The 26,722-nt window shown below is 41.2% G+C and overlaps 1 protein-coding gene across 1 annotated transcript in view; it reads right to left on the minus strand.

Annotated features, from left to right (window-relative positions):
- The window catches only part of magi2a (membrane associated guanylate kinase, WW and PDZ domain containing 2a), a 212,417-nt gene that overhangs the window by 59,442 nt on the left and 126,253 nt on the right, over window positions 1-26,722 (minus strand). Inside the window, exons 4-7 of the mRNA XM_070853563.1 lie at window positions 17,810-17,929; window positions 12,772-12,987; window positions 9,947-10,157; window positions 6,597-6,676 (exon numbers count right to left, since the gene is read on the minus strand). Of these exons, the coding sequence (XP_070709664.1) occupies window positions 6,597-6,676; window positions 9,947-10,157; window positions 12,772-12,987; window positions 17,810-17,929 (627 nt within the window). The remainder of the gene's footprint in view (window positions 1-6,596; window positions 6,677-9,946; window positions 10,158-12,771; window positions 12,988-17,809; window positions 17,930-26,722) is intronic.

A 26,722-nucleotide genomic window follows, 5' to 3' on the forward strand; every position in this document is an offset into this window, starting at 1 on the left:
GGGTGATCCTGAGAAGTCACTTCACACCTGATATTAAGAGTGCGTCTTCACATGAGTCTTCAATGAACACTTCTGATCAGATCTCACCTCCCCGCTCTATATGCAAATCTGTACATGTATGAAATGTTGCTATGAGGGTGTCAGACTGCGGGGACAGACTGTAACAGTGGATACAATCGTGTACACACTGCGAAAGGATTATGGCCATATGTGGTCCAGACTACCGCAGAATGTAGCCTCAGGAATCGGATCTCAGTGTGACCTCAATAGGTGCGTTCATACCTGTACACTGAGCTGCCCACTTGTGATTGGATCACCCAAAGTGCATCTTAACTCCAGGTCTGAATTGTTGGGTGTTTAATAGAATAATTACAGAGAGTCGCTTGTTTGATAGTAGCCTCCTGGATGCTTGATTAGATAAACTTGTGCAATACGATTAATTAGATTCAGCTCATTTCTAACTCAATTAAAGTCTGATCAAACAAATAAAAAACGTAAAAAGGTTTTACCTTTGAGGAAAATATTGTGTAAAAATGAATTACACAATTCTCTTTTGCTTTAAATTTCTTAATGTCACAGTCTTTGCATCATACTGAAGAAAAGCTCATTTGAAAAAATCTTAATTCTTCACATTTAAGTGCATCAAATTAGATCACACACCGTGTGATGAAGTAATTTTTCAAATCTTTTAAAAGTTATTTGACATACAAATCTGACAAACAATTCAAAGTTTCAGCTTATCAGACGTGAATATTGGTTTTTTTATGATGGTTTTGGACTGTTGGTTGGACATGTTTGCATACTTTCACTCCGGAGATTATACTGAACATTTTCTAATATATATTGTGATTCATTTTCTGGAAATTCAACTGAGAAACAGGTTCCAAATAAAATAACCAGGTTGGAACTAGAACTGTGTAATATGGACAAAAGCAATACTTAAGATCAATACATAACTACACAATCTAAGCAGCACAATAGTTGCTCTAGGAAACAGCTTCAAAATGATGTGTAATGTGAATTTACAATATGAAACTCATACAAGGAGGATTCACTGTTCCTTTTTTCAGAGCTATAACACTCAAACTCAATTACTTGAAAGATAAGGCTGGCGATAATCCACTGTGTATTCTTCTAATTTTCAACTAATCACATGAAAAAAACAAAACCAACATTGCATTAGTCCGTCTGTCAACACTTTCTGAGTCAGCGCTCGGCTCATTCGTTCCTACTGAAGTTGTAAATCTTTAATTCAGATCACAAATACATATATTACAGTTTCATAAAAAGACTCAGTAATTTCCTAGAAGAACTGGTCACAGTTACTTTGTAGCGCACTCAAGCGCAAACTCTATTTCCAGCAGCAGGACAGTGTGTGAGGGATGCAGTGCATGTGTTAATGGTAATGTAATGTCCCCAGGTCCATGTGTGTGTGTGTGGAAGCTGGTTACACAAACAATACTCAATTTATTGTTGGATTTGAGCTTTTATTGGGATTTGTTGACATTAAGAAAAGCATAAAATATCACCAACCTTATCCTTCTACTGTAATGACTATGATTAAGACACATCTTGATGTATCTTGATATTATGATGACCAAATTCCACTCAATAATGAATATATTGATTTATTGCCCAGTATTACTTACTATAAGATGATACACACACACACACACACACACACACACACACACACACACAGACAGCTAATTCAGCTTACACACACTCACACACACACACACACACACACACAGTCTTTTGATTCCTCCTTCCAATCTCCAAGCCTCAGGCATGCTCTGCTGGGGATGTTCTCAAAATACTCCCATCAATCATGTTGCAGACAGCTTCACCTGCCCCTCCCCGCTACTCCGCTTGCGACTGCTGCAGGAGTCTCAAGGTGAAGGAGGGCGCTGCGTCTCTCCGTCTATAATAACTCACCTGTAGGACTGCACATGCGGTGTGGAAAGAGAGTGCGCGCTCACATTCAGCGTCCCCTAAAAACTTCCTGCTTCCCACAAAAATCACAAAATCTATCTCAAAGGTCCCACTGAGCCGGCTAAAAAGAGCAAACAGCAGAGGTGACACGTCCCAGGCTGGAGGAGCCGGCCTTGTACAGTAACATCCATCTAGACATAAGTGATGAAGTATAGGAAGAACACAAAAACACACACACACACACACAGGACGGCTTTTTAAAAATTTTTTTTTTTTTACAAAACAGTACACCTGAGAAAAGAAAAGAAAAATGACTAAATCACGAGCCCTGCTATTTCCCTTGGAGAGACAACGAGAAGGGAGTCCAACGCTAGTCTGCGAGAGACGATAATAACTTTGTCTCTTTGCCCGTGAAGCTCCTCACATGACCAGAATGTAATTACACGTCTAGGTTTGGTGCTCTCTGTTTTCACACAAGTGCCGTCTGCTGGGATACACAGAGGCGAAATACAAAGGAGCACTCTAACACGATTAAAATCCTTCAAACCTGAGCATCATCAAAGTCATAATCCCCCTCTGTGTCTGCGTTCATTCATATACTGTACATACAGCTATATGTGCACAGCTTTTCCCCCCAACAGGACACGCTGTCATCTGACGAAACACTCTGGAAGAGTGACGAGACACACCTTACAGTTTTGTCCGATTTTAATTCACTTATCGGGGGATTCTCTCCAACTGCTTGGGCGTACCTAAGGTGAAAAACTGGCTGAATTTGTGAAGAATCAAATGAGACAGCAGAGGGCCTGCTCACTTCCCTTTTTTCACAGCCAACAAATATTTGGCAGGACGGGGAGAATACCAAAAAAAGCAACCAACTTTAAGAGCACGAGAGTGAGGGGAAATAAAAGCAAACAGCGAGGTTCTGCAAAGAGCCTCTCCTCGTTCTTTCTGTCAACCAAAACAAAAAGAGGAGACGGGAGGAAAAAGCGGGAGAGGGAGGGGGACAACGATGGATATGGAGGTAGAGCGAGGAGGTGAGAAAGATGGAGGCAGAAAGAGAGAGAGAGAGAGAGAGAGGGAGAAATACAGTTATGTAACTACAAGGCGTCTGTGATGTCAACTGCTCTGTCTTCACTGGAGCCGATGCTCCTTTGAACGCGCAGCAATGAGCGCGCTGAACCGAACACACATTTCTCTGCTTATTTTGACAGAATCTGGTTGTATGTGTTGCAACTGACTTTAAACATGAGAGAGAACAAGTTGTGTTTATCGGCGCTGAAAACATTTACTCAAGTGCTTTGCTTAAAACACAGATTTTATATCTATGTTTAATATATTGTATTTCCATTTTAAGCTACTTTACACTTATATTCTACTACATTTTAGAGGGAAACTACATTTGCTACAGTTACCACTTGTTATGCAGGTTATGGTATAACAGACAAAATGTTTGATCATCCTTTAAAATATGATAATTGTTAAAGATTAAACAAACTGCCAATGCATTAAGTGGGTAAATTAAGCTCTGCTTCAAAGGTTAATACATTAGTAGTAATATCAATCAAATGGTTATACTGCATGTATTGATAGATGTTAACTCTGAGAGGGGGCATTCAGCATAATGAGTATTTTCAAAGGATTATCATGGTTTAATACGATTTAGGCCTTATTCTCATTGTTTAGTCCATTATTTCTATCATCAATAACAACACTGTACTCACCAAGTTCATTACTGAAACCTAGAAACACAGAGACATCACTAAAAACACATCCCATGGGGCAAGAAGCACGAGCAGTCAGATGATTATACAACTGTTAAATTAACCCCCAGATTTGCCAAACGTATTTGGAGAAAAGGGATGAAGGCCAGCAGCAAAATTATGAACCAATCTGTCTGACTTCCTGGCTCAACTTTGACCAGCCATGAAATTGGGGCTGGGAGAGAACCAAAACCTACTAATATTCTTTCAATTTAAAACATTAATTTTGCTGACAACACTGATGGTGTGTGTTTCCTTCCATACTCAAAGTCCCACTTAACACACCAACTCTCCTCCTCCTCCTCCGCCCTCAGCCTGTTGTCCCGTCACAGCTCACAGACTCCACCCTGGGATCCTGTTAGCGCTTATCAGAGCATGGCTCAGGTCCAAACACGAACACACACATCTACCTTTTTCCACCAATCAATACCAAATTTACAGAAGCAGCTTTTCCCTCCTTAACTGAGCTCAGCTCTCAGGGGAGGCTGGTACCACCAGACTGTGGACGTATGGAGTGAATGACACACCTCTCATATGGCTGCTTACGTAAACCTCTTCAACTGGGAGCACACTTTTAGTTCTGACAATCAAAAAAGCCTGAACCAAAAGACCCAACGTCATGGCTGTCAATGTCCAAGAGATATTTCAGTCTGGACCAAAGTGATGGACCAACAGACATTGCCATCCCTAGAGCCTGCTAAATGTTTTCATGTTGTTTATTTTTGTTGCAATTTGTGCAACAAATGCAAGTAGCACAAAGTAAAGCAATTCCACTGAAAGATTTTATTTCAAGACTGTCAACTCTCAACTGACCCAGAACAGACGGACCTTCATTCAATTACAATTGCAATGTATGTCTACTCACATGCAGACCAGCAGCCACCATTAAGCACTGTGTTCCCTTCTGCTGGGACTAACTGGATTAGTCGCCCGACCAGATCAATAACAATCCTCACTAATATCAGCACATCTCCTCTTGTGGAGCGTCCTTGGTGGATAAATAGGATTGGAAGTGCTAGAGATAAAACTAATTCCTCACCTCCTTTGTTTCTGAGTCATTTCATCATCTTGGAGATCTTTCTCCCTTTAATGTCTGAAGATTGAAAGGGAAAGGGGACGCCTTTTGAAGAAAATGTAAGATCAGGAAGGCAATTCTTTTGGACGGGTAAAATAGGTAACGTGTCAACAGACAGCGGTCCCCATGTTTAATGCCACCACTCGGCACATGTTTTCAGACCAGGCATCATTTCTTTTTCTTTGACTCTTTGCTGCAGTCAAACAACATCTGCAAATATCACTTGTTTTATCCCGCTATAGGTACCAAATGTGTACAGGAGTTTTAGCTATTCCAATACTATCAAGCAAGCTGTGTTCAAAAGTAAGTGTTTTACACTTCAACATACTTTCCAATTAAAACTTTCTGGTATTCATCAGTTATCAGTCAGTTAACTGACTAGCTGATTTACATAAGATAAATCTCGAACAATTTGCTGAATGCTAACACCAGCCTGCTAGCATGCTCACAAGAAGATGCTAAAATACTGACGGACAGGTTCTGTACAGGGTTAATTATATTCACCATGTTTGCTAGCATGCTAACATTTGCTAATTAGCAGTAAACACAGCAAAGTTGAGTACTGGGGCAGCTAGAAATGTGATTAATTTAGAATATATCCTGAAGGGGACATGAACGTCTGAACCATCGTCGTGGCTATTCTTTGAATAGCTGTTGATATATTTCTGTCCGGACCAAAGTGGTGGACTGACTGTTTAATATAATTGGAAATTGATTTCTTTTTTGGCTTTTGGACAGTTGATTAAACTAAATAAGCAGTATGATGACATCATCTTTGAGTCTGGGAGCTTGTGATGGATATTTTTCACTATTTTGTCACATTTGTAGACAACAAAACAAAACAAAAAAGAAGCCGGGAGATGAATTGATAATAAAAAAAACCAACTAACAAACCACACGAAGGTCCTACACAGCTGTCACACAAGGCCGTTTAAAGGTGATACTTGGAGTAATTTGAAAACACTGTTTGAGCCAGCAGCACACTTGTTTGTCTGTCTGCATGAGTCTCTGTCTGCGTGTGTGTGTGCGTGTCAGAGCTGAGTGTATTTTTAGAGAAACACTATCCTTGTGGTTATGCGTTTTCCAGGAATATGCACACAAACACCCCCACCCTACCGCCATGAACATATACCAAAACAGTCACACAGACACACACTCAGAAAAGCGACTGTCATTTCTCATTTGTTGTCTCTGTCCATCTCCAAATCCAGTCCTTCAACCAACTCCCTGTGTATAACTCAGGCGATAAATCTCCTCTCGGTTGCACACATAAAGAAAAGACGAATGGGGAAGTGGGCAGGGAAGGTGAGGGCAAAAGAGATAGATGACACACTCGTATATATGTAGGCTCGTCTATAAATGCTCCCTGCATTGACATTCATCCTTCTCCTTTCTTTTGTATTTGTCGTGTGTGTGGGAGGGTGAAGGACACGCCACATCTCTCTCAATTGAGAATAAAGAAGTCTTTGTAAGCTCCAGTCTCTCTGGATCTGGGCTTTAGACACACATATCACGGGACTTCCTATCCACAGCGACCGGGTTTGACACACACACACTAACACACACACACACACACCGGCACTGTCACCATATAACTCCTAAAAAATAAAACCTCTGCGATGGCACGCAAAAATCAGCGAATCTTCCCTAATTGAATTTATGTCTTGAAATTATCTCACTAAGCATCTTGTCGGATCAACAGGCAAGGTTTAAATTTTGTAAAATAGATGCTGTGGGGAAGTTGTGCAATTAAAGTAAATGAACATGAGGAGCAAAAAAATCTGAGAGAAAAGAAGAATAGAAAATAAAAATGCTGCACTCACCATCCTCTTTGCATTCCTCGGGCGGCTTTGCCTTCTTGGCCAGCCTCGGGTCCAGCCACGATGTTGTCTTGGTGTTGTGGCTGTGAAGAGACGACAGAGAGAGAGTGAGAGGGAGTGTGATAGATGGCGAGAGAGAGGAGACTTGGCAGAAAGAGAGAAGGAGGTTGGTGGATTCTTAATTCAGCCGGAGAATCATTTCAGAGAGGAAAGATGAGACTCCCTTGTGTGCCTGCCTCTAAAAAAGGTGACGAGAGAGCCGAGGGCTGAAAATAAAAAAAAGCTTTGGGTTAACAAGATGGCAATCAATACTTTTAATTTGCTTACTTAGCAGGCAGAGGAGGAGGAGGGGGGGGAGGAAGGGGCAGAATGTGGGGTGACTGAGGGAGTGATGGAGGGGAACAGCTGTGGGTTTGGCAGATTCATCCAGAGCCTGAGGCAGAAAGCTGGATCTACATCAGATATGATGGTGTGCCAAAGAAACTCGATGCATCTCCACGGCTCGTCTGAAGCTCTGGAGCCACAATGGCCTCCCTTCATGATGACAGTAGGGAGAGGGAGGGCAGGGGAGGTGCACACAGGGTGCCTACAGTAAAAAACTGAGTTGAGAAGATGAAGGAGGAGAATCCAGCAAAGAGGCCTATTTGTATCCGTGTTCTGTTCAATACTTTTTTCCCCAAAGGAAATTTTGTTTGCAATCATTCATTAAAGACACAGATCAAGGCACGCAACAATGACTGTAATAACAATCTATAGTAGAAAAAAAAGTAAAAGCTATGTAAAATGTGAATCTATACAGATGTTAAAACGGCATTATTAACCTTTTGGCTAGTTGGAAGCAGAGGAACAAGCTGATAACACACCTCACATATTATCGCTTTATAAAGTTGTCACAGAGAGAGTGTTTGTAAATGTTTTACACATACAGCAGACATAAAGCAACATCATACATCTGTCCACCGCACAAACATAAGTCCGATATTTACTCTCCTTTTAGCTTTGTTTTGGGCTCCACCAACCCTTGTAGACAATATTTGGCTTTTTAGCTGCAATAGTAGATGTTCAAATTTCTTCAGCTGCCACAGCAGTTGCTAACTTTGTCTGCCTGCTGTCACCAGAGACGAGGTTATGTGAGCATCATGTGATGCTGTAAAACTAAACAATAAGCTAAAAGATGCAAAACAGCTCCTAAGAGCTGAAGAGTTGCTTAATTCTCTAATTGTGGGTTTGTTACTCAGTGACACTTTTCACAACATTAATATGAATTTATTAAAATATTTATTCACAATCCCTCCAAAATATCCTAGAATATTCATATTAAAATATTAATTACTGCAGATTTAAAAGTGATTAAAACTATAAACATTTTTTAAATAAATTTTTTTAACAAAGTCTTTAACATAAAGCTTGTACTGCCCTGCTGGAGGCTCTATGTCGAGTCACAGCTGTCATTTGTGCTGAATGCTAACTTAAGCTTGCTAACATGCTTACAACAACAACGCTATTACACTGATGTGAAGCACGTCTGTCCATCAAATATCTGATGAGATGTTTCAATCAAAACCAAAAATGTGTCAACCGAGGTGTTGAAATTCATCTGCGGATAAGAGAAAAAGCGAGAGATGACGGCCCATGCCAATAAAAGGAGCCAAATAAGGAGCAGTTCGAGGTAAGGTTAAATCTACTTTGCTTTTAATTCTTTTCCATCAGTTCACTCCTTGTTCTGTTTTCTCCTTCCCCCTTTGTCTCCTCTCTTCCTCTTCAGTTGCCATCCACGACTATTTATAGTATAAATATCTACTACTACTTCCTCTTTCTCGTCCTCCCTCTCACCCTCTTTCTTTTCAATCTACTATTTTTAATCACTATCAGTTTCTTTTCCCTCCACCTCCATCACCCTTCTTCTGCTCCTTCCCTCAGCCGCCTCACTTCAAGGACTGTAGGTAAACGGATTGATCTTGAATGGAGGCCAATCAAAGACAAGTATCCTCTTGGCAACTGCTATCACTTTGGCACAGCGTCACATATGCCGAGACAAAAAAAAAACTGAAGTCACGAATTTAGTGGGCTAACTGCATTAGTTGTGTAATCGGCTTCATGGATGTGGGAGCGTGAAGTTTCTCTGTTTGGCAAATAGACATGAAGCAGCAACAGGTGGCAGGCTGGAGGATAACTGCAACTTCATTTCTAGCAGTTTAGGACACGTACAAGCTTGTTGGGCTTGTTGAACCTGATGACTGAATGACGCAATAAAACCTCTTGTAACAGCAGAATCAGGCCACATTCACTGACGCTACACTAGAACCCATGTTCTGCAACTCCATTGTTATGGTGTAAGAAAGACTCACCTCCACTGTTTTATTGCAGCTGTAAAAAGCTAACAACTCCAATGAATTAAACTTTAGAGCTTCTATAACAGAATTCTGTGTAGCAGGGTATTACTGGGGACCTCTAAATCTCATTAAACCACCAAGCATCAATTATGGTCTGTGAGTGTGTATTTCTGTGTGTACAGAGGGGAATATAGTGAAGTAAATTTAGATGTTACCTAGCCTTAATCTAGTCACTCAGGCTCAATTTAATTTTGTTATGGGAGAGTGAAAATACAAACTCACTGGACGGTAGAATCCTCCAGCGATCTCTCTCATGCGAGCATTCACAAGGGCTGTTTCCTTTATACTTGGACAGCTTTTGAGTACAATGTTTTGTCTTTTTCGTTTTTTTGTTTGTTTGTAGAAGTCCCGTGATGATGCTCGTCAGCCATGATGGTTGCTAGGCCAGTTGTCAGAGCACACTGTTATTGCTAGCTAGCATACTATTTGTAGAGCAGGACTGAAAAGTATTTTTTTCCTGGTATTTTGCCAAGCTGGAGGCTCAATAAAGTAAAAAAGATGTCTGGGAAGGACACCTGTGGTCACTGAGTGGAGTTATAGAGGGACCTTATTGCACTAGCTTGATGATGGGAGACTGAAGGGGCATGAAAGAGGGTGGATCAAATTAATCTTTTTGATCTAGCTTGTGCATTCTGGGTCAGGCAGAGTGGCTGTATATTTGCCTGACATGGTGTCTTTGGGCCACTTTTAAACTAATTTAATTCTGATGGTGTTGTATTGGTTCTGTTTTGTATGGCTATTTCACGTGAGTTCCCGGATGTGCCGGTCTGCTGTATATGATGATAACCTGCCATTGTTGTAGTTAAAGTTTCTGCTGCCTTCAAGTAGCCAGAAAAATCATTAAATGCTTCTTTAAAAGTTGCTTAGATGATTGCCGTATTTTTTGTGCAATGAGTTTTATGAACACTGTGTCCAGAATAACAGCCCTAGATCAGGGTTTGATGCAGCCATAACACTTACTCTATGAAGTACACCTCTCCTTTCTCTGTGTATGCCATCTCCCAGTTGTCCGGCAGTGGCCCTAGCTCGTCGTTCTCATCTGGTTTGGGTGCTGCAATTTTTGTGGACACTCCGTTGTCTTTGGGCGCCTCGGTTGGGGCCTCCGATGGGTTGCTCTGCGGTGCGATGTCCCCCGAAGCGTCTGTGCTTTTGTCCTCATGTTCGCTCGACTCTGAGGTGACAACAAGGCAGGATGAGTCAGGAACGACATAATCGCTCAGGGAGGAGAAGGGCAGGAGGAGAGTGAGAGACAAGGGAGGTGAAGCGAGGAAAAGGAGACGTAGGAGGCAGGGGAAGGAGATTGATTGCGAGCCAGGGTTAGGGTGGAGACAGAAAACAGGTGAGGAGAGGTGGTGACTGGCGGGAAAGAGAGGGACGAGGTGAAGGCAAAAGAGGAATGATTGAGGTTAATGCGACAGAAAGACGAATAAAGCAGTGGAGACGGTGGAGATCGAGAGAGAAGCTGGCTGTGATGCCCTAGTTTGAGTTGTGTCAGTGTGTGAATGTGTTAGATGGAGAGAAATGGTGTGTATGGAAGAAAGAGAAATAGATGGCAATTGTGTGTGTGCTTCCTAGAGGAGAGTTGGTGGAGGGAAGTGGAGAGGGGACAAACGAGAGCAGGGGATTCACAGATAATCTATGGGAGGGAAAGAGCGAGGTAGCTATCTGCTTAGATCACAGAGCCTGCTGTGCTCTATTGATTCCCCTTCAGCTCTCCTGGTCAGCCCACACTCTGTCCATCTACAGAGACAAAACTCCTCCTGAGCTGAGCGCAGCAGCCCACTTTAACATCCAACATGGCTCACTGCACAGCCCAGAGCCTCAAGTTATCGAGCATCTCAACACCTCCGATAGGAATCAGAAATATTTCCCTGTACTTGTACTTTCTCTCAGCTCACAATCAGTACATTCAGTGTCCTCTGCATGACTTAGAGTCAGTGTAGATAACAACAGGACGCTGGGATTTTTCCAAGAAATTATGGACTTTTTAACCCTTCATGAACCAGTGTGCTAGCTAAGGTCCTTAGATGAAACCCAAGGAGTCATGACTAAATCAAATCTGAAAAGTAATAGAGATTGTGCCTTTGCCATTGGGACCACTAGGGCTTTAGAATAACCTACGGCAAAACCATTGTCTTCTTCTCACCTCAGGACATGCAATATAAACTACCTATGTCTATTTGTGTGCTTTGGGGCAGGAATCTTTTTTTTAATTTACAGTAAATCGTGGTTTTATCTAAAAAAACTTAGAAAAGTGTCTTATACTTCATATTAAGTTTTATTACTGTTTCACACTTATCTTAACTTGCCATTTTATGTTCTATTTTAACATTTGCCACAAGTCTTGTATTTGTGCATTTAATTTATCCTATGAAGCACTTTAAACATGAACAGGAAACAACAGGAACAGGAAATGTCCTGTGTACTGTATAGAAAGTTTTACTTTTGTTCCACATTTTATGTTAATTGAACATTTACAGCATTATCTTGTTTTGCCAATCTAATTTCCTGCATTTAAATATGTTCATTCTTTCTTTTTCTTTTGCTTCTTGTATTGTGAAGCGCTTTGTAAACATTTTCAAAGTAAGATAAGTAAAGTTTAATTACCATAATTACATTAGACTATTGTAAAGGATGTCAGAGACTTATCTGCATGTATGTATTTCTCTAGAAAATTAAGAGTCCTACCGTGTTTGAGTTCCTTGTGGTAGGAAAACCATAATGTCATCCTTCCTTTCTCAAAACATGGCCTTCAACAGTTCCTTAAAGGTGCACATATCTCTAAAAAATGACAATAATACATAAAAGAAGCTGTTGGCACTAATTGGGATCAGTGCCTGAGCACTTTAACTTTTCATGCTGTTCTGACTGCTGAGAGAGACTCGGCTGTCCTGCGGCCATAAAACCAGCTTAGAAAGTCACAGGACTAAAGCATGGTTTTGGATTTGCAATCACAAAAATCAAACTCATAAAGCCTCCTTTATGATGGTCTTATCATGTGATCATGGGTTGTGTTCAAAGGGTTTCTATGTTCTAAGTGTGTTTGGATGTGAGTGCGGATGTGTGCTCATATATACACTTTCAGATGTATGCTAGTATCTTATTCTGAATGGCGTTGAAGGAAAATCTATACGGATAAATTACTCTATTATTTTACCAATAACACCAAACTCAGGAGGTTTGGCCTTGTTGCGTGTCATGTTGTCACTTCTGCTCATTTTCATAATTTGCAGAGAGGATAACAATGATTTGGATGGGGCTGATTCATAAGTGAGAGAAAACACTTAAAACATGCTTGTTGATTTTTAAATAGCCCGCAGGCTCCTGTTGAATTGGAAAGCAATATATGTGTATGCCCTCTGGCTATGTGCTCTGAGACAGTGCTTGATAATGACACTTAATGAATGATATCATATTCTAGAGAGCAACAGCACTAATGTTTTAATCATAAACCGTTTGGACTGCAGAGGTAATCACTGGCTGTGAGAGTGAATTATAATTCACAGTTTACATATCAGGCCATTAAATTGCACATAAAGATATTTGTGTAACCAATTAAAAGTGATAATCTGCCATAAAATCATTTTCGAAGAAATCCATGTAAAACCAATCTGTTACTGTGTCTGTTGCTAGGCAACCGCCCGAGAAGGGCCCGTTGCTAAGACTTAAATAAGACTATCAGCTCCTGCAGATCAGCGTGACCTCGGGCCTCGCTGTCATGGCGAGGCCTCTGGCTCAAGCGCCCTCTGCCTCTGCGTCTGTTGGAGGTCAGTGTAGGGGCTGACCTGGGGTGACAGCAACACTGTTGCCGTTGACGATGGGTCTCTCCTCCTCCTCCTCCTCAGGGGGCTCGATGCTGGCTTTTTCCATGTTGCTGACCGACTTGTTACGCTTCCTCTTGCCCTCGGAGGTGGGTCTGGCGCCCGGCAGCAGCTGGTCCGTTACATTTAGCAGCAGACTGCTGGGCTCTGCCGGAGGCTTTGGGGTACCGTAAAAGTTATCTGGAACAAAGAGGAGGACGAGCTGTGAGACATTTAGACCAGAGCTATTTTTTATATGCTAAATGCTTATGTCTCGCATTTTCAGCCATGCTGGCAGCATGGGATGTCTGTCTGTTTGTGGTCTGGTCCACCACTTTGATCCAAACTGAAATATCTCAAAAACTGCTGGATAGATTGCCATGAAATGTTGTAGTGACATTCATGGTCCACAAAGGATGAATCTCCATGACTTTGGTGGACTCCTGACGTTTTCTGTAGCCCCACCATCAGGCAGACAGGTGGTTCAGAGAGAGTGACCTAGAAACTGTTGGAAATTTGGTACAGAACCCCTGGTCCACTGAGGATTGAATTTCAATGGCTGTAAGATCCTTTGACTTGTCTGAACGTCACCACGAGGTGGAGATTTTTGAGTTAAATATTTTGACAACTGTGAGGTTGATGATGAAATTTGTTACAGATAGTCAAGGTCTCAAGAGCTCTCAACTAATTGTAATAACTTTGCCGATCCCTTTTCATCTAGTACCGTCATCAAAATTTAAATGTAAAATAAAAAGTTTATGACCAAGTACCTCCAAAACTAATGACATTCAGCTATGCTATGCCTGTCATTCTGATTACTAATGTCAGCATGCTAACAGGTTAAACTAAGATGGTGAAGCTAGTAAATATTACCTAGCCTTACAAAAATGCCAGCAAGACTCTTTTCTCTATAACAAGTCAATTGACAATTTTGTCAATTTCAAAAGGGAACAAGGACAAACCAGAGTTTTGAATTAAACCTGCAATTCCATTAAATTTTAATAAGAAGATCGTTGATAGAGGTAAATTCAACTAAACCTAATGTAAATGTAAATGCAAAGAGGCCAAAAGACTAAAGAAAGTCAGGAAAGAGGGGGGGGGGGGGGGGGGGGCTGTAGGAGGTTCATGACATCACTGCACCAGCTACAGGGAGGATGAGGTGTTCTGTGTCAAAGACAGCTGATCCATGAACATACAAGCTGGAGGCTCAAGATCACATCATGTCTTACAATATTGCAATAGGTCCTCCAAAAGCAACACAGCTGACAAGCACACACAACGTCATGAACTAATTTCACCCATTTTCTGAGGATATTTGTCGCTGGCAAGCTCTTCCATCTTCTCCTCTGCACATCAATCACTTATCAGACCATGCATGGAGTTCCATGGTGTATGACTGTGAGATTCTGCATTGCTTGGACTGAATAATCGCCACATCTCTGAGTTTCGGTCTCTGGTCAGAGCCAACTACCCACCTCTGGGAACTGCAGATTTTCATTTGGCTCTAACTCAACAGCTCCTTCCAATCTTCTATGTTGATTTCACATTTCACTGTCCTTCGATTTGTCTGTTGACAGCAGCCAAGTCCCTCTGACAGTCTCCATCAGTCATTGTTAAAATCTCATAACTTCATGTTTTTTTACTTTAAGGGTCACGGTAAAGAATTTTCTGAACTATATAAACTATCTTCTTTTAAAAGAGATAAAATGCTGAAAAATAATGGGAAGACATCCAAGTGTCGAGCTTTTTAAATGTCATTTTTCCATGGTTTAATGAGAACAAACAAAATTTCCTTCAAATCTCAGCAGAGAATATATCAAAAACGGAGCAAATAAAGATGACTTTTTCTGCATAGAGGTAAAAGGAAATAGTTTTATTTTTTTACAGTGGAACTGACCCTTAAAATCAAAAGGTTACCAATTCCCTTGTGACTTGAGGAAGGTCTGCGACTCACAGGCTTGTAAAACATTGTCAAAACCCACTGAAATAACTGCAAAAGATACTGTTGTCAAGCTGAATGCTGGACTGTCATTTTTAACTTCTGACATTTTGGTGTTTTTCACACAACAATAGCAAGGTTATGAGGCACAGATGCTGGAGCGAGAGATGGAAGAGCATGAAAGAAGACTGTCTTCACAAAATCAGTTCAGGTCTGCAGTAGTTCTCACTTGGTTTTGTATTAAATCAGCCTATAGTAGCTGCCTCTTCAGCTCCACTCAAGTGTCCCTGGCAGGAATATCAGACATGAGAGGACGATGTGTGTGATAATCTCTGTGGAGATTATTCTAATGCACTGGGCTTGAGCATCACAGACAAACTCCAACAGCGACTGCAGACAGTTTTGGGAACAGGCAGAAAAGCCAGATAGATAAAAAAAAAAATCAGTTGGTGACTTCCCTTTCAGTGGAAAGACCTATTGAAACATCATGTTCATGTTCTGGAAAACATGAATACTGCAGCGAGAGAAGCTGTAAAAAGATTACAGGGACTGTCGAGTTTAGAACCACCAAACCACAGACACAAATCCTGAAGCCTTAACGAGCTGAAGATTTGCCTCTGAGAAGGAAGAAGAGGTGGTTCAAGTGCTCCTTGTGTTAACTTAAACAACCTGCAGCATCGCAGAAACCTGGACTTTGAAGTTTGAGTAAACGGTGGAATCGCTGTCACATTCGGCAGCCGCACCGATCTCACCTACATCCTGATAAAGCTGAGAAAAAGAAAGTCTTTATTCCCAAATTCCCAAAACTAATTCTTGGAAACCTTCTAAAGAAATCCCAAAGCATGATTAAGATCATGACTTTTAAGCATTTAGAGACAAGATTTTGTTTGATGTTTATATATATAAAATATAAAGGTGTTATTTTTTGGGACCTTTTCATTTTTTGGCATAGACTGAGCCAGACCAATCATGGCTACACATTTGAGGCTGATATCAACTGTAAAGAAACATTCCAGATTATCCTGGTGTGTTTCCCATACATGTGGTCACTGTGGCTCTATGGGTTGCGCTAACTTTACACTTGCCAACTCTGTTATAGAGATTCGGGGAAAAGAGGATTCACGCAAAATAACCTGTATTGTGGGAAAGCTGCACAAGCCTCCTACCGCTGACCAAGTTGGATATCCCAGAATATTCCTTTAATATCTGACAATTTATGAAGAATTTAATATTGACGCAGTGACTAATATTTGTTTTTTCTCATAAATACAAGACACAAACAAACATTTTTTGATAAGGAGCCTCTGGTTACTGAAGGATTGGGACCAAAATACAAAATACTGTTTGAACTGAGCACTTCATTTTACAGCTGAAAAACAAACCTCGCTTTTATAAACTGCCCTTCTTTTCAAACACAAACACTACTCGCCAACATATGCGCATATATAAATATCTGTCATGTATAATATTAGTTGACATACTGGCCTGGCTGATTGATGAGTTGGGCTCTATTGATAACATTGAGTGATTTAGGCTTGGAAGGGCATGAGACTCTCCTGCTTTAATTATCAGTACGAAAGATGAGCAACGACGTTAGAAAATATCTGGGTCATAGATACAAAGGTCCAAGACTGGGCACATACAATTCTATGACAGTCAAACATCCAATCAATCATCATCCAACACAAATATAATTTAGGACCAGCAGCGCTCAGAATCAGACAGATTCAAGAGAAGTGGACAAGGAAGGAATACAAACTCATGTGACCGAGCGGTATTCTTGTTACTGCACAGAGAGGAAGGAATTCCAAGTTTCTCCGCATAAATAATATTCAATATGCGCACAATATACCATTTTAAGTAGGCTTTATAGTTGAAACTTACTGTTAAAAAGTGTTCAAGTGTTCAAGAATCTAACTTCAAGATCCCTGACTTAGAAACACATTCAACTGATAAAATAAAGGTGATTTCTCAGACATGAGATGAAAAGATTAAAACTAATGTTTTAACCATAGCAATTATCCCCCAGACTTTTTAAAGCAGAGAAACATCAAGGCTACCACTTATAAATTATGCTTTACAATTAATTCTAGGTATTTGCTTAAACACTGAGCGACTAACAGTGGGATGTCAGGAGTTCACAGCCTTTCTTTGAACCCTTGAACCCTTGCAGCGCAAACTGAACCTGAGAGCTTCCTGTTCTTTGTAAAAACAACTCTACTCTGCTCCGACAGCTAGCTGATCCTCATTACATCCTTCCTTTTTAAATTTCATCCCTTCTCCCTTTCGTCCACATCTAATTGGCCATTAAATTATTAAAATATATGAAACGCTGAATGATGGCCGAGTGAGTAAGCAGAAGAAACCCGATCTCCCTCTCCCCGTGGAAGGCAGCTCCCATCGTCGAAAAGGATCTAACATTGCTTCTAGCAACCGACCGTTAAATTGGCCAACTGCAGTTTTTTCACCCCCTTTTTGCAGTGGTGGCAGGCTGACAGAGAATGAAGTCAGGTGGAATAGAAGAAAGTTAGCCGCTATGTGTTATCTATTTAATGGCAGGGATCTCCTGAGAGTTGGAGGTGGCCAGGCAGATGAGAAGCTGAGTTTTTCCAGTGGTTTAAAATCCAAGCCTCAGGCCTGTCTGACCACAGGGGAGAGAGGGTGGATAGTGTGTTTGTTTTGATTAGGCAACTGAAGAGCCACTACAGCTCAGGCTGAAGGACTGAGCCAAGAGAGAGCCAACATGAAGGTACTGCATGTGTGTGTGTGTGTGTGTGTGTACGCGCTGGCTTCTCTTCATTCAGAATTTACAGAAGATTCCTTTCAGTGTCCTGCGTGACTGATGATACTCTTGTCTCCACAAAGCCAGAAGACGGATGAATGGAGGCATGTTTGTGAGTGCGTGCGTGTATAGTGTGAACAAGGAGAGTGATGAGCCCGTCTTCGCATTCATTCCAACTGCTGTCACTCACACAGAGAAAAAACGGCTCGGGTGCCACATCGCAGCATAAATTCCACCAAAAATTAGAAATATCACAAAGACGACTGACTGCAATCACAAGCGTGACTTCACTAAATCCTTACCTTCATATGTTCCGCTCTCTAGCAGGGCTCCACTTTTCTCCAATTCCATAAACCGGTCAACGGTCACGAAATTATAATCCACCCCTGGGACTTCTCCTTCCTTGGGCTGCCTGGTTGTGCCTGCAGGAGATAACAGCGGAGAGTTAGAGCCGCTGGAGCTTTGAACGCCTCATCACTGCTGAATGAGAGGAGACTTAAAGTAAGAGTGCGTCTTTGTCAGTGTTTCAGAAAAAATCCGAACATACCAGAGCTGAAACACGCTGACCCTGACCCAGCTCTATTCATTAAGTGGCCTCTTTTTTTTTTTTTTCCTTTTTATCCTTTTCCTTCTCGCACAGCTGAGGCTGAATATTTGAGCAGTGTGCTTTCAGGGAGGAGGAGTGGCAAGGTACCATTTCAGGAGCTAAGTGATGCAATTTGGACACCAAGAGGAGAAATCAAGTCAATTTGCATGGAGCTGACAGCATGTCGAGGACTCCTTGACAGGAGCTGCAGCTCTGGCAGCTGAGTGCATCACACTGAAGTAATGAAAATATTTTACCCTGTAATAACAGAATTATAAGTTAACTTCACTGACATGACAATCATCTCTCCACCACTTATTAAAACAATGTGTGTCAAAGTATTTATGATGTTAAACTGAGATACAAACGACTTCCTAAATACTTCCTCACCACCGTGTACTAATTAGACTTGTTAAAGCTGATCCCGGCTGTGATAACACACAGGCTCTCTACCCCCGAGGTGCTGAATGGGTTTTCACATCTGAGCGTGGGTTGTTCACACTAAAAGAGGAGCCCATAAAATGCACTAGTTAGACCCTCACTGCAGCGTATAAAGTATCCATCTGTGTGTTTTAAAGTTAGCAGGGGAACAACTGTGCCACTGATCACCTCTGGTAGGTGATTTGCCTTTAAAAGGCCAATTGACATTGCTCCTGCACCACTACACAAGGTTGGAACAAGGCCCGCGAGAGGTGCTCTGCTGTGCTGTGCACTATGCAGGATTCAATTTATTTCAAACACTGACTTCCAAACTTTCAATTACACAAAGAGAACTAATCAGGCAAAGAGGCTGTTGTTGAGACAAGCCTATGGGAAAAACTGGTACTCTTAAAGGGACAGTTATGCCAGAGAAGCTTGAAACTGTCTAAAGAGGCTTACTGGTGCTGTAAGAGTATGCTTGAAACAAACTAGTGTGTATGACAATGTTTGAATATTTGTGAAGGCAAAAAGTGTTCTGAACAGCCGTACACACCCCGGAGGGATGAAAAAAACTACAGTAGCAAAGTGTGATTATGGTATAACTGTTCATATCACGCAAACTGTGCACACTTTCTGAGGCTTCTATCCTCCAAAACAATCACTGTGTTGTACTCGCTCAAACAAAAAGTGATGAAGCAGTGATGTGAAGAATGAAAAGAGAGAGCTTAAGAGAAGCTAAAGCGCTGCGTGAAGAGGGCATGCTTATCAGACTCGGAACAGTCAGATGTTGTTTGACAATCCGACAAGCTTCGGTTTTTCTGGTTCAAAACTCCAGTAGAAAAGGAAACGTGATGACCAGGCCCTCATCTTCTCACTGCTCCTAACTCTCATCACCTGTCATATCATCTCAAACATCTAGGTGGTGCAAAGTCTTGAGAAAGTTTATTAGTTTCTTAGAGTCCCTCAGTGGTATCTTAAGACTTTGTCAGCTCTGACCTGAAGTCTTTACATAAGCATAGCAAAACATTTGCAATCAAAACTCTAATCCAGAGAAGTGATTTCAACCTTCTCCGGGCGGCATTAAACAATGTAGTGAATAGAAAATGAAAATGAAAAGCAGTCGCTTTCTTTCTCAAGTAATCAACTTGTCAAACATGACTATCATATGCAATAAAGTGGCACCCTGTATGCTCTTTTTTTAGACCGCCAAGTGAAAATGTTCTGTGTACGACCTTCGAAGCTAAAACATCAAACTGGAACCTGCTGACTGAGTAATTTGTAAGAGCTTATAACTGCAAATGAGCAGCAGGGAACCCTGTCAGCTGCTGGAAAAAAATTGTTGTGTAAAAATGTATGTGTGCGTGTGTGTGCACGAGTGGATATATGAGTGTGTGTGTTTGTGTTGCACCTCCAGCGGAGAGTTTCTTGATTGTGTCTGTCTGCATGGGGCTTGTGTACCCGTCAGATTAGCTTGCCTCACAGGCAGAGCTACTGACGGAGCAGCACACACACATTTCAAAGAGGACCTTTGATGTTGCAGAACTATATTTAGCAGCATCTGCTGGTGGGGACTTCTCTCGGGTGACAATTTCTAAAAGGAGGCGACCACAATGCCTCTCGATTTTCAGTCCTTTGTATATGGGTCATGATCCTGTGGGGCGAACCGGCAATTCTCAAAATATAGGAACCTCTGTGAAGTGATCTTGTTTATTTTTAGGAAGGTATATAATCATTACTTACAATGCCTTGATTACAGAAAAATTGGGAAACACATTATGGTTAAATACTGCATCCATCATTTTGTCAGCCTACGGGAGCTCGGATTCTCAAATCCCCTTAGGTGTGTTTCTGGATTTGGGCCATTTCAGGAGAGTGGGAAGCTCACTCTAAAAATAAGTATTGCTTTTTGGGTTTGGCTTTTTTTTTTTTTTTTGGCTCATCCTTCCAATCTGTCTGGTTCCTGTTTAGTTGGGAGACAGAATGAGGCAGAGAAACAAAAATATAGATCTCAGAAAATAAACTAGATCTTATTCAGTATTAAGCTGGATTTATAATTTGTGCTTGGGGACGTCACGGTGCACAACCTATGCACGCTGGAGCTAATGGCATCCCCTCGAAAAAAAGAAAAATACATTGGGGCTGTGGCGGCCGCAGGGAGATTTTAGAATAGCTTGGACTGGTGTTTTCTCCTACAAATCTTTGATACCAACGGGAAGATTGATAGGGAAGGAAACGTCAATTTATCTTGGAGAATCGCTTAGTAATCATCTCAGTAGTACTTGATATACAGTTACTATCAAAGAATGCAAAAGTGATTCTGTCAAAAACCAGGAGATTCACTGCTACATGGTATCAGGAAATGACAGCTACCCGCCGGTGATTCACAGGTATAAACATCAACACATATCAACGCCCGCTGCTCTCAATGTCATGAAAACTACTTCAGTTCTCGAGAATCTTTTTAAGTTATAATACTGAAGGCTTTCATCTTATCCAACCCAAATTATTTATAGCTGGTATTTACTCAGTGTATTGAGTGTATTAAGTGTCATTAACAACCTCTCTGTACAGTAGTCTGCATTGCCACTCCTGTTCTGCAGGATATCCTACTTCTTAAGTCTTAAGTCTTAACTCTAACTCTGTAACTCTATTTTCATACTGCAGCTATTAATGATTTCAAGGCAGCAGCTTCTTATTTAATAAGTATCTAGACAAGGCAGATGTTCCCGTTGTCACTCTGTGTCACAAATGAAATCAAAGAAAGCAAAGACAGTTAAAGCAGGACGTGGAATGGTAATGTATGGCATAAATCGGTGGTGCTATCAACAGATGAAATCCGACACTACACTGTAAATCGAATCCTACGCTACACATCTGGTGTGTAGCATTACACTGAAGTATAAATCCATCCTATTTAGACTTTACTGCTGCCTCTAGCAGTCTCCAAAGACAACAAACAGATCATGACAATGAAAAGTGAACTAGTGAATAATAGGTAATTTGTCCCAGTACAGGACATATTGATGGAAACTGTTTCTTCTCTTGGGATGCAAGTCAACAAACAAAAAGGGCATGCTCAGATAGACGGGAAGCAAGGATAATAGCTACTGAGATTGTGGTAGCAGGAGTAAGAGGCAAGCATGGGCAGCAACAGGGATGTATAATAGAGGCACACATGTAATGGATGAGAGAGCAGTTTAAGTTGTAGCGTGGGCCGAGCCATCCCGCTGTTCTCCAGTACATCCTCGAGCCACATTCAACTCCACAACCACAGGCCACGAGTCCAACTCTCACTTGTGCAGCTGAGCACCATTATTGGACGCCACGGTCACAGCTAACACCTGTAGTGGTTTCATACAGGGACTAGTGGTCCTACAGAATACATTAACATCGCTCTAAGCTATTCCTATGTTAATAAAACACACTGTATTAAATGCATGGCCCCAATGTTCAGCTTCACATTTGCACATTGCCCAGTAAAAAGAAAAACTATAACCTGAGCTCAATTTGAACCTGAGATAACTGTAGGCAATATAAAAAGGCTCAACAGGGACCCAGACAATCTCTGGAAAGCAATAAACACTGGCCTCTATGTGAAACAAAGGACTTATATCCAGAGAATATCCCGAGGCATCATACGAAGATTGTACTGTGTATTCATAACAAGGAGTCAAAGTTTGTGTAGAGACCCTGAGGAAGTGATCATTCGATGACCACTCAGACTAATCGTTTCCACACAGTTATTTAGTATAACAGTCGCAACAAAAGAAAAAATATCTGAATTGTCACAAAGTTTTGACTCTAATGTATTTGTTTTATAATGAGTGTGAACAGTAACAATTGTAGTGTCTAAACCCAGAGAAAGGCAGCAAACAAGGAACATAATGCATGATTAATGAGGAGAAGTGTGATGTAAGTCCACATTCACAGGCTCAAAGGTGTTCAGCATTTTAGAGAGAAGAGTGAGATCGTCTGAAGGAGAGGAGGGACAGGATGTCAGGTTGTCCTGTCCTGAGCTTTGGTAAAACATGACACCTTCTCTTTATCACAGCCTGCTTAGGTAGGTGTTAATTATGTAGGTGACCTTGCCATAAGCTCTTGGAACTGTTGTTTTTAGTCATGCTTGCGGTGTGGCTTTAGAGATGGAAAAGTCAGTCCACCACGTTGATCCAGACTGAAATACTGTATCTCGACAAGTTTTTAATGGATAGCAAGGAACATTTTTGCACTCAGTCCCCCTCAGGATGAATCCTACAGACTTTTGTCATCCCTTGACTCTTCCTACGGCACATCCATCAGGTCCTCTACTTTTGTTTATGACCAAATACCTGCAGAACTAATGACATTCCCATCAGCCTCAGCTGTGTGCCGAGTTTAGGGCCAATCAGCAAATGTTAGCATGCTAACCTGGGAAATGAAAAAGGTGAACAAGATGATCATTATACCTGCTGTTAATCAGCATGTTAACACTGTCAGTATGACATTTTAGCATGCTGACATTCACATTTAGCTCAAAGCACTGCTGTGTGATGTTTGTTAAACTGTTGGTTATTCTGTGATTTTTCATTATGCAAAATGTACAGCACTTATTCCATTCTTAACATATGAGTACTGCGACATGCATTTTTACCAAGAAACCTTAGAGGACAAGATTTCTATTTTGATAGCCAGCATTTACTGGAGCTCATCAACAGATGACTGTTTTCCCTAATCTACTGACAATTGGTGGCAGTGATAGTAAACTCAGATTAATTAATTACAACAACACACATATTTTACTGTCATTCCTGTAGCTTTACGTGGGCATTACCGTTAAGCAGCTTGCAGGCATTGCTAAATTTAATGTTCCCTCTCTCTTCCTCTCTTTAAATACACACACACACACACAGACACAGTAAAATACAGGCCTTGTTAGCCATTCACTGAGTGTTTGTCTTTAATCAGTGCAATATCTCTGAATATTGATGAGTTTGTTTCTCAGTGGTGTATGAGGGAATATGTAGTCTGGATAACAGCCACGGTGAGGTGACAGACTTCAAGAAAAAAAAAAAAACAAGACTGTATTCATCCATCGAGTGCATCATCTTAGCCAAAGTCTCTCTTCTCCTCTCTATTCTTTCCGTCCTCCCTCTTGTTTCTTTCATCTTGTACTCCACACAAAGCCGACACAAAGTAATAGCAACTTCATGCAGCTATTGAGTTGCAGTCCCCTCTGCATAATCTCAGTTGTGTCAAACCTTGAAAATCACTCTCTGACTCATCGGGTGTTGGATTTATGTTTGACTTTTAAGGAAAGGGACCATAACAGCAGTTGCCATACAACCAGAGGGAGAGCTCCATCTTTATTATGCTGCTGATTAAGTGAAAAACTGTCAAGTTCAGGAGTGTTAGACCTGGTTGGGTGTATCATATTCTTTAAAAGCACACTGTAATGAGGGTAAACTGGGTTCAGGGGTTAGAGACAGGGTCAGCTAGCTTCTAGCCTCCAGCGCTGCTCACCATCCTTTTTTGTATTCTTACTACAGGCCAGTGCTGTGAACAACTGACTCAGGCCGGATGTATAAAGCAGGTCCTGCCCTTTTACAACCTAAACCCTCTGTTATGACTGGCCAAGACAGTGTCAGCACTGCCTATTGTAACCACCCTAATCTAGCCATTAGCCAATTAGGAAGTGACGGGCAGCTGTAATGCCCTTGCATTAGGGGGATGGATTAGTTTTCCATTCAGCGCCTGCCTGCCTGCTGCCTGTGGGCAAATGGACTGATAGAGGACAGTGAACCGCTGCAGCGTGCCACCAAAAGCTGCTTTCACTGCACTTTGCCTTCACAGACAGCTAGTGTGGCGATGTGCTTATTCACTGTTTTCCCTGATGATGTAAAGCAGGGTCTTAATCAACTGTGATTACATATCATTTAGGCGGTAATAAAGTCTATTGAGCAGTGCAGAGGAGGATGCTGTTTTCACCGAGCTGATGATGAAAGTTAATATCGCTGATTTGCTTTCTAATCATATCGGCTGGGAATGTTTTGGTTCCCTGGCAGAGCACTAATGCAAAACCTCACTCTTGGTTCTTGACCAAAGATCACTTTTTCTTTTCTGTCTCACTTAATAAGATTTCGGGTTCATTCAAGTTCAGTCAAGTTCAGTGAGAATGACTGTGCTGCTCCCCTGCTTATTGACAGCCAGTAATGTGGGATAGATTGGAGAAAGCCAGGCACTGAACCACACTCGCCTGCCTGTTGGCCTTCTGCCGCCCTCCCCTGAATTCCATTAATAGCTCTGCCCTCCAGGAGGTGCTGGGTGGACCGCCTGTAACACAGCCAGAGATATTGATGACTACATCCTCCCCCCAAGGAGAGAAGAGAGGAAGGGAGAACAGCGTGGAGAGCACTGATAAAGCGATAAAGGTGGTAAAAGGGGGAATGCATAGGGAGGAATCATCACAGACGCCAGTGTTTTATAAGTTAAATGTATTAATCTCTGGGCCTGTTCATATTCTCTACAATGAAATGTGCCCACTCTGGAAGGGGATTCATCACCTTTTTAAATTATTCCACAACACTCAGAAAGGATGAATTATCCTAATGGAGATTAAAGAGACAAAGCAGCAGAAATTAAGTGGAGAAATTATAAGAGTAACTACTTAGATCTTTCCTTTTTAACAAATCATTTTTATTTGTGTTTCCTGAGTAAACAAATGCTTGGGTTTTGATTTCTGCAAAGCGTCTTGCATGATAATCCCTTTGCAACAGTTTTTTTTGGTGTTGTTTGTGAGCTCACGGTAGCCAATGCTCTCAGTCTGACAAATTGAGCAATAATACGTTCTGTCTGCTCTTAATGAGCATTTTCCAAACTGAATTAATTTTGTTCACATGTCCAAAAAAAAAAAAAAAAACCTCCTCAAATTCTATTGCAAGTGAGGAGCATTCGTATATCGATACTATTGGAAACACAGTGTTTCAATGAGGGCTGCTTCCAGTCTAATTTATTCACAGACTCGTATAACTGTGAGGAGGCTGGAGCAGGAGCCTCAAATCCTGCCAAACTCCATCCAGTAAGGACAGGTCGGAGCATCTGATAACGTTATATCCTGTCAAAATGAGATAAGAGTCCCCTGTAAATTGGCTGAAAATGTATGATGTGATACACTAATACACACTTCTCATATTATATCATTATTTTCAACAGATATGACATTAAGCAACAAGTTTATTAACTTGTCTGAATAAGTAAAAGTTATCATTTGAGCTTCGAAATTATGTGTCACTATGAATTAGAAATTACAGACGGTATTATTGCTAGTTAACACGATATAATAACATAATTAAAGGTACCCTGCAGGGTTTACAGTCAGTGGGACTTACTAAAAAGCATTGTGTGCATCTTTGAGATTTAACAAACGTGTGTTGCATTTTTTCCATTGTTTACCTCTATGTGTGCTAGCTTGTAGTCTTCTTCTTCACTGCCTTTGTTAGCAGATTAAAACATTTCTTAGCACATTAGCACCACTGACTGTCAATACATCGAGTAGCTAAACACCTTTAACAGAAATGTGTGTCGTGGGCGCTGCACGCTTGTGGGAACGTGTGCGTGTCTTCATTTGTGTGTGTGCTACAAGCTAAATGCTAATGCTCAAAAACATATTGATCCATAGAGCTAGTAATGGTCATGAACTGTGTTACTACATAATTAGTGCGTACAGATTGCTGAAATTGCTGAAGATGGCTTCAGTGTTTTTCAGACTGGAGGAGCCGAGTATCGAATCGCTGATGTTCTGATTGGTGGCCGATCCGCTTTAACACAGCCGCTCTAAAAAGGCTCAAAAGAAGTGAGAAGTCACCTCCACCCAGGTCAAGGTGTGTAAAAATGCAACTGAGGCTGAGTGATTTATGGTTACAAGCTTTCACCGTGAAGAGTGAGAGAGCAACCAAGAGGACTGCGTGGTCGACTCCTGACTGAAGCCAAAACTATCGTATCGACAGAAAATTAATCAGCAACTAGTTTGATAATTGAATGATTCTTGAAATCTGTTGTCAAGCAAACATTCAGTTTGATTCCAGCTTCTCTGTTTTGACAATTTTCTGCTCATCACTGTATTATTGGAGGGGGGCCATATTGTTATTGTTGCATTTTTTAGTATTTTCGAACATTTTATAGACAAAACAATTCATTGTTCATTAATCTAGAGAATAAATGGCACATTAGTTCT

The sequence above is a fragment of the Pempheris klunzingeri genome, chromosome 22 (genome assembly GCF_042242105.1).
Source record: "Pempheris klunzingeri isolate RE-2024b chromosome 22, fPemKlu1.hap1, whole genome shotgun sequence".
NCBI classification, from domain to species: domain Eukaryota; kingdom Metazoa; phylum Chordata; class Actinopteri; order Acropomatiformes; family Pempheridae; genus Pempheris; species Pempheris klunzingeri.